Raw genomic sequence first — 18,158 nt, 5'->3', positions numbered from 1 at the left:
CTCCAATGCATCTCGTCCACATCCCGCACCTCCGCCCTCAGACCCCACCCCTCCAACCGAAACAATGACAGAACGCCCCTGGTGCTCACCTTCCACCCTACCAACCTTCGCATAAACCAAATCATCCGCCGACATTTCCGCCACCTCCAAACAGACCCCACCACCAGGAATATATTTCCCTCCCCACCCCTTTCCGCCTTCCGCAAAGACAGTTCCCTCCGTGACTACCTGGTCAGGTCCACGCCCCCCTACAATCCACCCTCCCATCCTGGCACTTTCCCCTGCCACCGCAGGAACTGTAAAACCTGCGCCCACACCTCCTCCCTCACCTCTATCCAAGGCCCTAAAGGAGCCTTCCACATCCATCAAAGTTTTACTTGCACATCCACTAATATCATTTATTGTATCCGTTGCTCCCGATGCGGTCTCCTCTACATTGGGGAGACTGGGCGCCTCCTATCAGAGCGCTTTAGGGAACATCTCCAGGACACACGCACCAATCGACCACACCACCCCGTGGCCCAACATTTCAACTCCCCCTCCCACTCTGCCGAGGACATGGAGGTCCTGGGCCTCCTTCGCCGCTCCCTCACCACCAGACACCTGGAGGAAGAACGCCTCATCTTCCACCTCGGAACACGTCTTCAACCCCAGGGCATCAATGTGGACTTCAACAGTTTCCTCATTTTCCCCTTCCCCCACCTCACCCTAGTTCCAAACTTCCAGCTCAGCACTGTCCCCATGACTTGTCCTACCTGCCTATCTCCTTTTCCACCTATCCACGCCACCTTCTCCTCCCTGACCTATCACCTTCATCCCCTCCCCCACTCACCCATTGTACTCTATGCTACTTTCTCCCCACCCCCACTCTCCTCTAGCTTATCTCTCCATGCTTCAGGCTCACTGCCTTTATTCCTGATGAAGGGCTTTTGCCCGAAACGTCGATTTCGAAGCTCCTCGGATGCTGTCTGAACTGCTGTGCTCTTCCAGCACCACTAATCCAGAATCTGGTTTCCAGCATCTGCAGTCATTGTTTTTACCTGCTCTACCAGCTATCTGGCCGTAGGAAGTTTTAGGCCATTCTACTTATTTTGCCTCATAGAATAACTCTCTCATCCTAGAAATCAATCAAACAACAATCGTTGTACCATCTCTAAGGCAAAGTATACCTTTCCTTGGGTATGGAGATAAAATGTGTACAAAGTGCTCCATTTGTTACCTCATTCAAATCCTGTACAATTACACCAAAGCTTCCTTGCTCTTGTACTCCAAACCCTTCACAATAAACATCAACATACCATTTATTTCTAACTGCTTGCCATACCTGCATATTAACTTTTGTGCCATCACATCCCTCTGGCCAGCAAACTTAATGGTTTTCTTACTTTTTAAAAGCCATCTAATTTTCCACTCTGCTAGCCATATTTCCACACGTTAAATTTCATTTGTCACCTCTACTCCCTCTCACTCAACCTACAGAAATCCTTTGGATTGTGTTCTCATCACTTACTTTCATCAACAGACTGGTATAAGCTGTTGGCCCTTTATCTTAGTTATAACTATAAATAGCTGAGGCCTCAGTACCGATCCATTTGTGTTCCACCAATACCACTCTGCCACTGTTGGGGAGATGGTGGTGCTATCACTTGTCTAGGAATCCAAAAACCAGATCAAATGCACTGGGAACATTGATTCAAATCCACCACGACAGTTGGGCAATTTTAAATTCAGTGAATAAATCTGGAGTTCAAAACAAGTTTCAGGGTAATCGTCACCATATTGTCAGAAGTTGGAAAGAAACATATCTCTAATTTTGACTAATATTACTTAAGAAAGGAAATCTGCCGTTCTTACTTGGTCTTGCCTACATGTAACTCTAGGCACTCAGCAATGTGGTTGATTCATAATTCCCTTTGAAGTATGAAGCATCTGCAAAGTTGAAGGGCAATGAAACTGGACAGTCCACTACCATTGACTTCTGCACCAAAAACAGCAACAAACTCAGCCCTATTAACTCTGCCAAGTCTGCCTTACTCAACTCCTGGAGTCTTTCCAAAATTAGGAGAGATATATCTCAGGCTAGTCAAGCTATGCAAATTCGAAGAGTATGGCTGTGTCCTACAAAATAGGACACTTACAGTGCTAGTAAGGAAGGAAGTTCAGGATTTTGACCCAGTGTGTCTTGGCCCAGTGACAGGACAGGCTCATGAGAAAAAAATTCCTCTGGGAGTACACGTCTTTCCCCCTTCTCCCTCGCCCTCTCCTCTCTCGCCATTCCCTGCCCCTGACTTTGGTTGGATGCTGCCAGACCTGCTAGGTTTTCCAGCAATTTCTGTTTTTGTTTGTTTTCAGCATCATCTTCCACCTGTCCATCTTCCTTTCCACCTATCTGTTCCACCTCTCCCACTGACCTTAATCACCACCTACCTGCATCCACCAATCGCCATCCCACCTATCTTTTCCCCCACTCTCTCCCCACCCCCATTTATTTCTCAGCCTCCTTCCCCCTTGGGAATCCAGATGGAGGGATGTGCCCAGACATTCCTGCTCCTCAGTGCCGCCTGACCTGACCTGTGTTTTTTCCGGTGCCACGCTTTATCGATACCCTTCATGATGATGTATGGCTGCCACCTTGCTAAATGGGATATGTTTCAAAGAGATCTCAACTTAAAACTGGGTATCCATGTAGTGCTGTAGCCCATGAACTGCAGCAGAATTGTTTTCAGCCACATTCTGAAATCTCATGGCCAAGGAGATTAAGAATTTTGAGGGAGCTAATTCACCAACTAACTGGGAATATGATGTAATGCTGTCTACCTGTCTGGGAATGTGCAGCTTTAACAATACTCAAAAAGCTCAGCACCATCCAGGACAAAATATCCTTTTTGATTGGTACTACGTTCAATACTGACACAAGGTAGTAACAGTATGGACCGTATACACGATGCATTCTGTAAATTAGCACAGTTCCTTGCATAAGATATTCCAAACCTGTAATCTCTACTGCTTAGAAGGTCTGGTCACACATGCAAGTGAACTTCACCGACAAGTGCCCCATATTATTCTGACTTGGGACTGTATCTTGATTTATTTACTGTCACTGGGTCAAAATCCTGAACTTCCTTCCTTACTAGCACTGTAAGTGTACTTACCTTCATAGATATTGTGGTTCAAGAAGGTGGCTCAGTACCAGCCTCAAATAGTTAGGAATCAACAATAATATTGCTTGCACAGTGATACCTACATCCTGTGGACAACTTAAAATACAGAGACCCATTAATTCCTATTATGCTTTCTATCCTTTAACTACTCCTTTATTGATGCTAATATGTTATCCCAACCCCCTTGAACCACCTTGCGCAGCTGCATTTTATATAACACTTGAGCAATTATTTCTGGTTAATCCAGTGATATAAGTAGACAATACTCTCTTCTGTATATACACCAGTTCCACTTTGAATGCTGCTTTTTTTTTTATTGCTACTTAACTAAGAAAGGAAGTAATGATCTGTTGCTTGTAGATCCAAGTGGGTTTTGCAATTTCCCATTTTTTAGATCCTTGCTCCCATAGAGAAGTATCTATTTAATACTTATAGCCTTCCTGATGAAAGATACTACTTGTTTCATGTAATGATTTGGTCTTCTATTTGTTTTCTTTGTTTGGATTTTAACAGGATTGTAGAATCATAACTAATCACAAGCTTCAATGTTTTTTTTAAACATCTTAAGGTAAAACTACTAGGCATGTTTTTGATTCTGAAAATGCTCTAATTGTTTCATTAAAAGTTTGTTTGTATAAACAGGACAGTCATCCTCAGCAAGATAAACAGACAACAACATGTGGCTGTTACGATAAGTAAGTAATGTACTATCCACTGTAACATTAAATCTTTTAAAGAGTTTGAACAATTTATTCTCAAATTGCATGGCTTTCTGGGTGGGAAATCATGTCTCACAAACTTGATTGAGTTTTTTGAAGAAGTAACAAAGAAGATTGATGAGGACAGAACAGTAGATGTGATTTATATGGACTTCAGTAAGGTGTTCGACAAGGTTCCCCATGGGAGACTGATTAGCAAGGTTAGATCTCATGGAATACAGGGAGAACTAGCCATTTGGATACAGAACTGGCTCAAAGGTAGAAGACAGAGGTGGTGGAGGGTTGTTTTCCAGACTGGAGGCCTGTGACCAGTGGAGTGCCACAAGGATCGATGCTGGGTCCTCTACTTTTTGTCACTTACATAAATGATTTGGATGCGAGCATAAGAAGTACAATTAGTAAGTTTGCAGATGACACCAACAATGGAGGTGTAGTGGACAGCAAAGAGGGTTACCTCAGATTACAACAGGATCTGGACCAAACGGGCCAATGGGCTGAGAAGTGGCAGATGGAGTTTAATTCATGATAAATGTGAGGTGCTATATTTTGGGAAAGCAAATCTTAGCAGGACTTATACACTTAATGGTAAGATCTAGGGAGTGTTGCTGAACAAAGAGACCTTGGAGTGCAAGTTCATAGCTCCTTGAAAGTAGAGTCGCAGGTAGATAGGATAGTGAAGAAGGCGTTTGGTATGCTTTCCTTTATTGGTCAGAGTATTGAGTACAGGAGTTGGGAGGTCATGTTGCGGCTGTACAGGACATTGGTTAGGCCACTGTTGGAATATTGCGTGCAATTCTGGTCTCCTTCCTATCGGAAAGATGGTGTGAAATTTGAAAGGGTTCAGAAAAGATTTACAAGGGTGTTGCCAGGGTTGGAGGATTTGAGCTACAGGGAGAGGCTGAACAGGCTGGGGCTGTTTTCCCTGGAGCGTCAGAGGCTGAGGGGTGACCTTATGGAGGTTTACAAAATTATGAGGGGCATAGATAGGATAAATCGACAAAGTCTTTTCCCTGGGGTTGGGGAGTCCAGAACTAGAGGGCATAAGTTTAGGGTGAGGGTGGAAAGATATAAAAGAGACAACTTGCCCATGTCTTTTTCATGCAGAGGGTGATACGTGTATAGAATGAGCTGCCAGAGGTTGTGGTGGAGGCTGGTACAATTGCAACATTTAAGAGGCATTTGGATGGGTATATGAATAGGAAGGGTTTGGAGGGATATGGTGGGACTAGATTGGGTTGGAATATCTGTTTCACATGGACAGGTTGGACCGGAGGGTCTGCTTCCATGCTGTACATCACTATGACTCTATGCTATTTCAGTTTTAGATCGGATGTGAACAAGGTGAAAATTCTCTTGATTACCTTTCAATTAACAATTTAGATGAAAATCTAGGAAGTGTGGTAAGTGAGTTAGAGGATGCCACCAAAATTGATGGTAGGCAGTGATGAAGGTTATCTAAGATTACAAAGTGATCTTGATCAATTGAGCATGGGCTGAGGAGTGGCAGATGGAGTTTAATTTGAATAAATGTGAGGTGCTGCATTTTGGCAAGATTAACAAGGGCAAGACTTGTACAGTTAATGTTCGGGCCCTGAATGATGATCTGGAACAGAGACACCTAGGGGTTCAGGTACATAGTTCATTGAAAGTTGTATCATGGGTCGATAAGAGTGATAAAGCAGCCGATTGGCATTGTTGCCTTCATTGCTCAGACCACTGAGTTGAGGAGTTCAGATGTCATGTGGTTGTCAAGGATGCTGATGAGTCCACTTTTGGAGTACTGTGTAGTTCTGTGTGTCCTTCTCTCTGAAAGATATTTTTAATTTGGAGAAGGTGCAGAAAATATTTCCAAGGATTTGAGTTATAAGGAAAGGTTGGATAAGCTGGGACTTCAACACTCGAGGGCAGAATTTTAAGATGAGATGGGGAAAGATTTAAAAGGGATTTAACTCGCAACTTTTTCATGCATAGGGTGGTTTGTTTATTGAATGAGCTGCCAGAGGAAGTGATAGATCCGGGTACAATTACGTCATTTAAGACATTTGCACAGGTACATGAATAGGAAAGATGTAGAAGGATATGGGCCAAATGTAGGCATGTGGGACTCGTTTAGTTTGGGAAACTTGGTCGACATGGGCGAGTTTGACCAAAGGCTCTGTTTACATGCTGTATGATTCCATAATCCTTGGAAAAACCAAGGATGCAATTTGTTCAACAATACTTGAAAAAACCAGTTGCATTTGCAAAGTTACACATCAGTTTTCAGGCTGATGTTCTCACTAGTATTGTGTTCAGTGTGATAGTTATTCCTATTGGTATATCAAAGAGCTGTCTGACAAAAAAAACAGAAAATGTTTCATGTTTCCCTGCAGAAGGATGCCAGTATCTTAATCTATGTTATTGTGATGGGCTAGTATATTGACTTCCCTTCTAAAGAAGAATATAAGTGGGTTTTTCATAAATAAGATAAGAATAGTGAAATCTGGGATTAGATTTATTTTTCTGCTATGCACTTGGCTTTAATGCATTACAATATTGTGATCCATTTTCTCCGAACAGTATATGTTCTGATGCTGCTTCAGGCAAAGAGATGAGTGATGGTTATGAAGGAATTCATGCCAGCGGGAGACAGGAGAACAAAAGTTCACGAAAGCATCATAAGAGGTCTACACGTACTCGGTCACGTCAGGAAAAGGCCAGTAAGCCAAAGCTGACTCTTCTTAATGTGAGTATTTGAAAATGTTTTGTGTAAAAGCCTGGTCTGCCAGTTGGTAGCTTACATTATCTTAAATGCATAACTGATATTCAATTTCTTACAGGTGTCAAATGTGGGAGATAAGATGGTTGAATGCCAACTGGAAACTCACAATCACAAAATGGTCACCTTTAGGTTTGATTTGGATGGTGACGCTCCAGATGAAATAGCAAGTTATATGGTAAGTTTAATTTTATACTTTAAAAGAATCGATGAACATTTGATTTCAATTATTTAAGTATAATTGAACACATTCTGTCTTTTCATTTTGATGAAATAAGTACTTCTTAAAAGGTGTTTTGTAATTTATTTATTAGGTAGAGAATGATTTTATACTAGAAATGGAGAAGGAGATTTTCATTGAACAGATGAAAGATATAATGGACAAAGCAGAGGATATGCTCACAGAAGAAACAGATGGAGAAAGTGGCTGCATTCATAGTACAAATATACAAGAGGTTGCTGGAAAGTCTGAGATTGAGGGTCAGGTATTAACTTGTTATACTCATGGTTTCTCATTTAACTATGAATAGTTAAGTCATAACATTTGACTTCTCTGGCCTATATGATTAGTAAATGGATATCTGGTGATTGACTAGTAAACTCATCAAATAATTGAAGTGCCACTCAGCACATTTCTTTGCCATGCTGTATGAAAACAACAGTGTTATAATTATACAGCTTGCTCTTGAAGATTTTCCTTGGTTGATATTTCTAATTATAAAATGAAAATAAATCTTATAATTAACAACTTCCAGCTCACTGAGGAAACTTCAGGCAATCCAATGCAATAACTTGCTCTGAAAACTCTACTCCTGCTTTGACAGCTGTGACCGATATCACCATCGGCTGAGGCAATTTGCAGCATTCTGAAACTATCATAGAATCATAGAGATGTACAGCATGTGTCCAAGCCAACCAGATATCCCAACCCAATCTAGTCCCACCTGCCAGCACCCGGCCCATATTCCTCCAAACCTTTCCTATTCATATACCCATCCAGATGCCTTTTAAATGATGCAATTGTACTATCCACTTCCTCAGTGTATGGTAGCTCATTCCATACACGTACCACCCTCTGCGTGAAAAAGTTGCCCCTTAGGTCTCTCTGATATTTTTCTTTCCGCTCTCACCCTAAACCGATGCCCCCACCCCAGGGAAAAGGCCTTGTCTATTTATCCTATCCATGCCCCACATGATTTTTTATAAACCTCTGTAAGGTCACCCCTCAGTCTCCAATGCTCCAGGGAAAACAGCCCCAGCCTGTTCAGCCTCTCCCTATAGCTCAAATCCTCCAACCCTGGCAACATCCTTGTAAATCTTTTCTGAACCTTTTCAAGTTTCACAACATCTTTCCGATAGGAAGGAGGCCAGAATTGCACGCAATATTCCAAAAGTGGTCTAACCAATGTCCTGTACAGCCACAACATGACTCCCAACTCAATACTCTAACCAATAAAGGAAAGCATGCCAAGCGCCGCCTTCACTATCAACAGCATTCTAAAAGGATCACCAACAACATTCCTGGAAAAAAGTCGATTTACCTTCCTTATAAATATTAAAGGAATCCCTTAAAAAAAAATCAAGATTTAGAACTGCATCTTTGCAAAAATTAATGAACGCCGCCGCCCCTGCCACCCTGCAAGGAATGTTCTTACATTGTGTTCTTCACATGAAAGCAGTGCAGGTTGAGTCAGAATTTATTCAAAGCAGAGTTAGATAAATTTTGGATAGACAAGTTCAAGGAATATAAGTCACAAACAGCAAAATGTGGTTGAGACCACTGCCAAATCTTCCATGACCTTATTAAATGGTGGACTAGGCTTGAATGGTCGTATTCCAATCTAATTGTCCCATTTTTTTCTGTCATCTGCAGATGCCAGTATCTCTACAATCTCAACAGAATGGTAAGGAATGTTAAGCCCTGTACTTGAGTAATATCTTGTTTTTTAACTTGACCCAGACCTTCGGAGCACAAATCCTTAATTTTCATCTACTTTATCCTAACTTTCAGAGAAAGTTTGGTGGGAATGGTCTATTGAGTCTTTTTCACAATTGCGTATTTTCCATGTAAACTGTTTGAAATAAATGTCCTGGGAGGGCAGTTCTACACTAAGCACAGAACTGTGGGCGGCACAGTGGTTAGCACTGTTGCCCCTCAGCGCCAGAGACCTGGGTTCAATTCCCGCCTTGGGCAACTGTCTGTGTGGAGTTTGCACATTCTCCCCATCTCTGCGTGGGTTTCCTCCGGCTGCTCCGGTTTCCTCCCACAGTCCAAAGAAGTGCAGATTAGGTGAATTACCTGTAGTGTTAGGTGAAGAGGTAAATGTAGGGGAATGGGTCTGGGTGGGTTGCTGTTTGGAGGGTCGGTGTGGACTTGTTGAGCTGAAGGGCCTGTTTCCACACAGTAAGTAATCTAATCTAATTACAGATCCAACAGCTACTGATGTATAGTCACTATTGGTAGTTTCTAAGACCTTGCATGAATTTCAGTCTCCTGAACAGATTACTTGTGTACAAATTGACTCCCTACATTTTTGCCTAAAAATTGATTTCAATAAATCCTTTTACAGAACCATTCACTTTTTGAGTACAGTCAGTATGGTTCTGAAGTGTTCCATGATTAGGCAACAATAGCAAGATGAACAGATTGTGTTAAAAGGCACAAAAAAAATGCAGTCATCCTGAGGTGCTTCACAGGAGCATAAAGTCACAAAATTTCACATTGATTGATTGAAGAGGTATTAAGCCAGGTGACAAAAACTTTACCAAGACTTTATAAGGAATGACTTAAAGCAAATAAAGGAGGTGGAGGGATGAAAGGAGTGAATTCCAGAGGCTGGGACATAAATTGCTGAAGGCACGGTCAGCAAATGATTAAAATCAGGAATACTCAATTGGTTACAATTTGCGGATTGCTACAATCTAGTAAATTTGTAAGGCTAAAGGACAATGCAAAGGGGCGGCACGGTGGTTCAGTGGTTAGCACTGCTGCCTCTCAGCACCAGGGTACCAGGTTCAATTCTAGCCTCAGGCGACTGTCTGTGTGAAGTTTGCAAATTCTCCCCTTGTCTGTGTTTCCTCCAGGTGCTCCAGTTTCCTCACAGTCACAAAGATGTGCAGGTCAGGTGAATTGGCCATGCTAAATTGCCCATAGTGTTAGGTGCATTAGTCAGAGGGAAATGGTAGGTTACTCTTCAGAGAGTCGGCATGGACTTGTTGGGCCGAAGGGGCTGTTTCCACACTGTAGGGAATCTAATCTAATCTAATCAAAGGTGAAACAAGGCCATGAAGGAATTGAAAAACGCAAATGAAAATACCAAGATTGAGGCTGGACAAGAAACTGGTATTGGAGAGCACATGTGATGAGGATGGGTAAATGGGACTTGGTGCAAGATAGTATGGACAGCAAATTTTGAATAACCTTGGTTGCAACAATTGTTGTCAGGGATATTCTGGGTGGGTACTGAAATAAGGCCAGAAATAACAGAACCAAAGTTGATTGTTTCAGAAGCCAGTAAGCCGAGGCAAGATTGAAGTCCAGCAATGTAGGACTAGGTGATCTTTGCAATGGTGTAGATGTATGGTTGGAAGCTCATGGATGTCAAATATAGCACCAAGATTATAACCGGCCTGATACAGTCACGATGGAGGGGTGAAGAAACAACTTTGTGACTGGGACGAAAGTTGATGACTTCTGCTTTTCCACAATTTAATTTTAGACAATTCCCGCTCATTTATACTGGATATCAGGCAAACTGTCAATTTTAAAGAGAAGAGGAGAAGTAGAGTTGGATGTCATCATTGTACAGATTGAAATCTTTGCTATGATTTTGGATGATGTCTCCAATTGTCAGCATGCAGATAAAGTTGAAGTGCCAAGGATAGAACCTAGAGAAACACCAATGTTGACTGTCGAGAAGTGAAAAGAGGGGCAAAGAGAGGTGGCTTTGGTTACAACAGAATGTTTTCTTTGCTGGACATAGTTATTCCAGAGGGGTTAGGAGTTATGTATGGAGACCCTGTGGAGTCTCCAGTTTAGCATACCATAAAGGAATTGCGTGGAAATTGAATTTTTCCTGAGATGTTTATTCAACAGTCCATTTGAATTGGAGACTTCTGATGAAATTGACTGGAATATTTCGTTTAAAAAAAAAAGTTAGAACAGGCACTGTATAGTGAATGGCATAGCATTCCATTGTCATAATACAACATTTTGCAGCTTATCACTTTCTTGAGTATTGGGTGGTGGTCAATAATTGATGACCCAGCCAGTGGCACCCACATTCAATTAATGAATAGTAGAAAAATTCCTCCATCAGAATATTAAGTTGTTTCAGGTAACTCAGGTAATGTAGCAATTAGCATATTTCTCTGAGGTGAGAGAGGATCTACAAAATAAGAGCTGAAACATTAAGCAAATAGTGATATTTTGATAATGTGATATGTTAAGGTGATGAACAAGCAAATTCTAATAAACTGTTTAATCTTTATTAGTCCTGCATACGGGCCGAAGATGGTTTATTGTATGTCCAGTTGTGGAAAATACTGCAACAGACCTGTCAGAATCTGCATCAGATATTCATTCAACTCAGCCGCAGCCAGCTGCTACTCTGGGTATAATTTAAGTTTTCATAACTGTGGAGATTGTTTTAGTTTCAATTGCACAGAGGTTGATATTTTATCAATATGAGAAAAATGAAAGAAGAATGTTCTTCACAAATGTGGCATAGAAATGTTTCACGTGCAAGTCCATAAAATAATTCAACATTTTACATCCTATTTGATACATATTAATGCTCTGATAGTAATTTAGTTTTGCTACTTGAAATATTAATTATTTGCTGTAAGTTAATTTTAACTTGAATGAATAGATGTGAAACAAGTCTATAATTAGTTTCTAAATTTGCAAAAAAAATTCTTCATTACTAACACCTTTTGTATTCACTATTTCAGAAGCAGAACTAGGAATTGATGATGAGCAAGTTGAACCAATAGCATCTGCTACAAATGATAGTATCACTGGTCATCATAATGTATCTCCACCTTTGGTACCAATGCTGTCTAATATTACTCATCCAACAAATTTAGCTGCACCAGCAACAATGTCACCCCTTATTTCTATGCTGTCAATCCAAGCAGAGGATAAAACCCTAAATGAAGCACAACAGAGCAGTCACCACATATATACTGCTGTTTCCAATGGATCGGATATTTCACTTCAAAGCCAAGTTGCAGTTCATGAGCATTTAGAAATTTGTTCTGCATCTGTGGTTCCATTGCAGTCAGAGGAAGAACAATTGGATTTGGTTTATAGCCCCCCTGTGGTTGTAGATGTGTCATGTTGTCCAGATGTTCACCCTATTCCAATCCAACCAATATCTATCCAAGCAGAGCATAATTTTCCTACTCAATATTCTGAACCTAGCCCAATTCGTAGTGTGGTCTCGGAGCACCAGTCTGTACTACCAGCCTGCATTCCTGACGTTACTCCAAAGTCTGTTGTAAAACAGCAACCTTTTGCAAACCAGATGCAATCAGCTGTCTGCATTTCTGGAGCAGTCATTAATACAGCAATGGGTTCTCAGCCCCAGAGTCCAGCACAAGTAGTTCCAGGTGTTAACCAGCAATATGCAGCACAAGTGCCGTCTCAGTCAATTACTTTGACTGGTATTATTAGCAGTCAGCAACAACTTTCTGTTGTGGTTGAATCAGACAGTGAAGGACCACGTAAAATTGAATTTGTAGATAGTACAATAAAGACGCTGGATGAAAAATTACGCACTTTATTATATCAAGAACCTGGTGGAATTCTCCCTGCACATCCTGCTGCAGAGTGTTCTGAAACTGCTGCTCTGGGAGAGGTGGGTTGCACTGAAGAACTTTATGCTGAGCCCCTTGGTGAAGTCCTAAATGCTGCACTTTCTGTGGCTGTTTCTGTTCACGATGTAAAGAATATAGATGCACCTATCCATTCTGTGTTACCAATAACCCAAGTCCCTATTATGGGGTCACCACCAAGTTTGCACTCTTTGCCTGCAGAGTTGCCTGAAGAAACTTCTAATCAAGTTGTTCTTAGAGAAGTTCTGTACCAGGAAGTGAAAGCACCAGTATTACCTGTAATGGGAGACTCCATTTTGGCTTCAACAACTCTAGAGACTGGATCCACTGATATTACTGTAAGTCTTGTTTACTTTCTGATTTGTTTTTGGAAGTTGGTTTGCTGTTGAATTTTAAAAATTTGATTTTCTAAATTGTCACTGCATAAATGTATTGTTTATTTTGTATAATAAATTCCAGTAGATTGCTTAAAGTTCAGATAGAATTAAATTTTCAAACTTAATGTTACTTGAATTTGTGACTGGTAGAAAAATTGCAAGCTAACTTGTAATGGCAATTTTGAAGAGGTATTCTCCCAGTTTTTTTGTACTTGAGTGAAAGATGGTATTGAAAGAATCTGAAAGACTGATTGCTTACATATTATAATTATTCAGATTCTTAATGTGAATGATAAAATAAAATCTCCATTTGTTTAAGCTGGTATCAAATTTTAAAAGATTAGCCTAGCGTGTAAATTTTGAAGAATGTCGTTTTAAAAAAAAAGGGCGCTTATTCCAGTGTTGCTAATGCACTCAAAATTGATTATACTGATAAATATTTTGGTAATTTGATGCAGAATCAAAATCCCAGTTTAAGACCAAAGTGCAATACTTTAGTTTCAAATCAAGCAGTAACTGATATGAATTAAATGAATAATCTCTGCTAAGTATTTTTTGAATGGTGTTTTTCTTGATGTTGATGGCTAGAAATATTTGGTGTACAATATTCCCTGTAATTTCATTTGCTGCTGTGTAGACCTCTGTGCACAGCAGTAGCTTTTGGAAAACAGAAGCCATTTGTTAGCACATTGATATGTGCAAACCTCCCTGTGACTGCACAGCTTAGAGGGAACATTGTTTTGTCTTCCTTGTACAGTTATGAATTGGATAAACAAGTGGCATGTTCATCTTCTTCATTGCAAAGGGATTCAAGTATAAGAAACAAGTTTTGTTGTGGGGATGTAGAGCTTTGATGAGATGGCACTCATGTACTTTCTGCAGTTTTGACCTCAAGATTTAGAGAAGGATATATTTACATTGCAGGTATGTAGTACAGAGAAGGTTTAGTAGATTTATTCCTGGGATGAGAGGTTTGACTATTGAAGAGAGTCAGTCAATGGGCCTGTACTCTCTGGAATTCAGAAAATAAGAGTTGATCTCAAAGAGCTTGTACAGTAGACACTGAGATTCACCGATCTCAAAATGAGGACTGGGCTGAGGAGAAATATCTTCACTCCAATTACTGTGTCTCTTTGGAATTCTCAGGGGATTGTGGGTGTTCTATGGTCAATTAAATTTAAGTTGAAATAGAAAATGTTTTTAGTTTCAACAATTTAACAGGTAATGGGAGTGAACAGGAAAATGGAGATAATGACACTGAATATCAGTTAGTTCTGTATTAGATGCTGAGGTAACTTTGAAGGACTTGCGGCCTACTCCTGATATTTCTTATTTTCTTGAACTAAAATCTCACAACTAAGATCAGCCCATGAGCTCTTACTCTCTTTCACAACCCCAAATTTATAACTTGCATTCAAATCTGCTTCATGATCGACAAGCAAAACAACCTGAACATTTCCCTGAAATATACCATGAATTGGGAGTGCATGATGTAATGGTGACTACATTAGTAAAGTTCCTACTGATTGGTATTGTCTGGATGTTGTCATCTAGTTGGGAATATTGTCTATTTCACAGGGATATCCTGTTTGTTAAGAATACCCTAAGTCAAAATGTAGCCACTAGTCTGCCAGATGATTTAAAGAATAAATGGATGACCTCAGATCCTGAACTTTAATCGTTTACTGCAATGCCAATCTCTACTTTCTATTATTTTTTCCATTACAAAGTTTATTTTAAACTCTAAGCACAGCATTGTTGACTGTTCTACCTGTCCTCGCTGTTAATTAATTGTACTGTTGGTTCAATATCTGAATTTGGAAAACAATGCTTGTTTGACTGTAGGCTCAGTAGGGGATTAGGATTGAGGATGAAAGCTTTGGTAGGGTGCTTTCTTATGGATCATCAAAAAGATTCTCTACTGTGCCCTCACACACTGGACAAAGGCTGACATTTCAATTCTGAAATTTTGAACACAGACCTAACCCAGCTCAGGAGCAGTGAAAATCTGCACTTACGTGACTGTCTTTTGCATCTGAGGTTTTCACAGTAAGGTCTCTATGGGCTTGCCATACCTAACTCTTTTAATATTTGACCAGTGGGAGTCTTACTGTCTGAAACAGTTCCCTAGAATTGATCATCTTTGTGGACAAAGATGGGCATTAAAGGTCAATTCCACCTGGCCATTCAAGCATAAAGATCTCTGTCAGGCTTTTGAATGTTTTCACGGACAAGGTGAAGAGACTGTTGGTGCGAAGGTATTCTTTTTCCCCAGCAGGTGAAGAATACCATGTAGCTGATCCAGTTGCTCTTTTGCCATTGAGCATCCATGTATTGTATTTATATACTACCTTTAAATAATAAGGATGAGGAATTTGTCACTGTGGGAGTCATTGTCACAGGATGGGTTACCTTTTCTTAGCCAATTAGAGATCCTTTTAGCAAAGGTTAAAGTCTTTGCTGACCCAACTGCAGCAATGTTGCGTTGCTTTTAGCTTTGGCACTGGACCTGAGAGGAGAATCCAGCCAGCCATGGTTTCAGCCACATCCTGACTTTGCACTGCTTCGAGCTGAGCGTGCTTAGAACACCTACATGATCAAAGTGGAAGAGTTTGCAACTCCTACTTTGTAAAGGGTCTGAACCCCTGAGCCTTGAGTTCCTATTCCCTTGGGAGGCAGTTTGCCTTCCCAGGCAGTGTGCAACCAAAAGGTGCCAGCTTAGGAGGAAAAATAGCCACCAAATGAGGGACGAGAGACTGAGCAAGCAGTGGTATTATTACCAAGGTCATCCTCTTCGCCGTTGCCAATTGCTCTTGGGAAGGTAGTGATGTGTTAACCTTCTATTAACATCAGTGTGCATTTATGTCAGAGTACCAAACTAACCACGTATTTCTGCATTCAGTATGAATAGTGAATATAATACAGAATTAAGTCATTGCTGACATATAGGATATGATCTTTCAGGATTATGTACATGTGAGTGAGATGCAAATGTCCATGGCAATGCTTCACAAACTATTTTCTGGAGAGATAAATTGGGGAGGGGGTGGGAAGGTAGCTGAGAGTGCGATAGTTAGATGGAAGCGGGGGTAATGGTGATAGATCGGAGAGGAGGAGTGGATAGGCAGGAAGGAAGATGGACATGTCATGAGGTTGGTGCCAAGTTGGAAGGTTGGAAGTGGGATATGGTGAGGGAAGGGAAATGAGGAAGCTAGTGAAGTTCACATTGATGCCATGTGTATAGAGGTCCCAAGGCAGAAGATGAGGTGTTCTTCCTCCTGGCGTTGGGTGGTTAGGGTGTGGAGGCACTCGGCCAAGGACATGCAAGTCCTTGGCATCCTCTAACTTTCCAACTTGGCACTGCCCTCATGATCTGTCCTACCTGTCCATCTTCCTTCCCACCTATCTGCTCCAACCTTCTGTCCGACCTATCATCGTTACCCCACCTCCATCTATCTACCGCACGCTCAGCTGTGGTGGCATTTGTGAAGAGAACGCAGAGTTTGTTTTGAGGCCAGTGACCCTCCTTCAGAGTGGGTCCAGTGAAATGCAATGAAGTTCCAGCAGTCTTAACAGTTTGGTGATGATCCAGAGAAAATTCACTGAAACTTGACGCACTGTCATTTCTACTTATCAATTGTGTTTAAAATACTAACACTTAAAATGGGGTGAGTAAGGTCATAGCACTGTGGCACAAGGGCCATTCACGACGAGGAGAAAAAAAGAAATGTAGTTATAATTGGGTATAGTATAGTCAGGGGATTCAACATTATTTCTGTGACCAGGATCAAGAGTCCCAAAGGCTGGCTTGCCTTATGGAAAACGTTAAAGGATGGGAGGAGGGCACAGGAGAGGCTATTCAAATTTCCAGAGCAAATAGGACAGAGTATATGAAAATGCTCAGGAATCTAACTTCAGGCATGGCAGATCTGGGGGCAACAATGAATAGGGGTGGACTCAAAGCAGGATTGAGTGTGGTGTACTTAAATGCATACAGTATTCAAAGAAAGGTAAACAAGCTTGTCATGTTGATTTGAAATTGACGTGTACAATGTTGTGGCTATTGCATAGACAGGGTTAGAAGGGAATCGAGGCTGGCAGTAAATATCTAAGGATACTCAAAATGACGGGCAGATGGGCAGATGAAGTAGGGTTGCCTTGTTATTATGAAATGAAATTGATAGTAAGAAGTGATTATACTTTCAAAAGGAGTAGAATCTATGTGGTTAGAGTTGAAGAATTTCAAAAGAAAAAGGACTGATGACAGTTATGTACAGGCCTCCTAGCCATATTCAAGAAATGGGAAATGAGTTAGGAGGTAAATTAAGTTGGTAGTAGATCTCAAGAAAAGGAGATTTTTTTTTTTTTGGAGCAATTTATGGTAGAGCCCACTAGGGAACAGGCAATTCTCAATCTGGTCATGTGAAATGAGGCAGACTTAGAGAGCTAAAGGTGAAGGAATCTCTAGGGGGCAATGGCACCAATATGATAGAATTCACACTGCAGTTTGAGAGAAGAAATTTAAATCAGATGTAATGTTATTGTAGCTGAGTAAAGGTAATATAAAAGACATGAGGGAGGAGCTGGACAGATTTGATTGAAAAGGGAGCCGGGCAGGGAAGACAATGGAGCGGCAATGGCACGGGTTTCTGAGGGTAATTTGGAAGGCACAGCAGAAATTCATCTCGAGGAAGAAACAGCATATTCAAAGGATGAGGCAACCAGGGAGCTCAGACTGGGTAACAGCAAAAAAAGAAACATATGATGTGATGAACATTACTGGGAAGTTACAGAATTAGAAAGTCTTAAAAATGAGCAGAGACTATCTAAAAATACAGTAAGGGGGGAGAGGTAATATTGCTAATAATCTGGCTAGTAATTTGTTTAGATATATCAATGGTAAGAGTGAGGCAAGGGTAGACACTGGACTGCTGGAAAATGAGTCTGGAGAAGCTGAAATAGGGAATAAAGAAATTGTAGAGGAACTGAATAGGTACTTTGCATCAGTCTCCTTGGTGAAAGGTGCCAACAAGAACTTCAAGATATTTAGGGCAGCAATGAGTGTCATGGGCATCACTCGGGAGAAGGTGCTGGGAAAGTTGAAATATCTGAAGGTGGATAAATCATCCACCCCACATGGACCACACCCAAGAGTTCTGAAGGAGGTAGCTGAGCAGATTGTGGGAGCATTAGGAGTGATTTTTTAGGTATCACTGGAGTCAGGGAGGGTTCCAGAGGGTTGGAATATGAGTAACGTAACACTCCTGCTTAAGAATAGAGGGAGGCGGAAGATGGGAAATGACAG

At 41.0% G+C, this 18,158-nt stretch overlaps 1 protein-coding gene across 8 annotated transcripts in view; it reads left to right on the top strand.

The window, feature by feature from the left end:
• wnk2 (WNK lysine deficient protein kinase 2) overlaps nt 1-18,158 on the top strand; it is a 172,447-nt gene that overhangs the window by 97,918 nt on the left and 56,371 nt on the right. For all 8 annotated transcript variants that reach the window (XM_087994281.1, XM_087994277.1, XM_087994280.1 and 5 more), the window contains 7 exons: nt 3,804-3,856; nt 6,440-6,605; nt 6,700-6,816; nt 6,953-7,123; nt 8,512-8,542; nt 11,133-11,252; nt 11,592-12,814. In XM_087994281.1, coding sequence (XP_087850407.1) covers nt 3,804-3,856; nt 6,440-6,605; nt 6,700-6,816; nt 6,953-7,123; nt 8,512-8,542; nt 11,133-11,252; nt 11,592-12,814 — 1,881 coding nt within the window. The remainder of the gene's footprint in view (nt 1-3,803; nt 3,857-6,439; nt 6,606-6,699; nt 6,817-6,952; nt 7,124-8,511; nt 8,543-11,132; nt 11,253-11,591; nt 12,815-18,158) is intronic.

The sequence above is a fragment of the Chiloscyllium plagiosum genome, unplaced genomic scaffold (genome assembly GCF_037043375.1).
Source record: "Chiloscyllium plagiosum isolate Xiang-an unplaced genomic scaffold, Cpla_swu_hap1 HiC_scaffold_14, whole genome shotgun sequence".
Lineage (NCBI taxonomy): Eukaryota > Metazoa > Chordata > Chondrichthyes > Orectolobiformes > Hemiscylliidae > Chiloscyllium > Chiloscyllium plagiosum.
The sequence above is the reverse complement of the archived record's forward strand: the minus strand, read 5'-3'. Positions and strand labels throughout refer to the sequence as shown.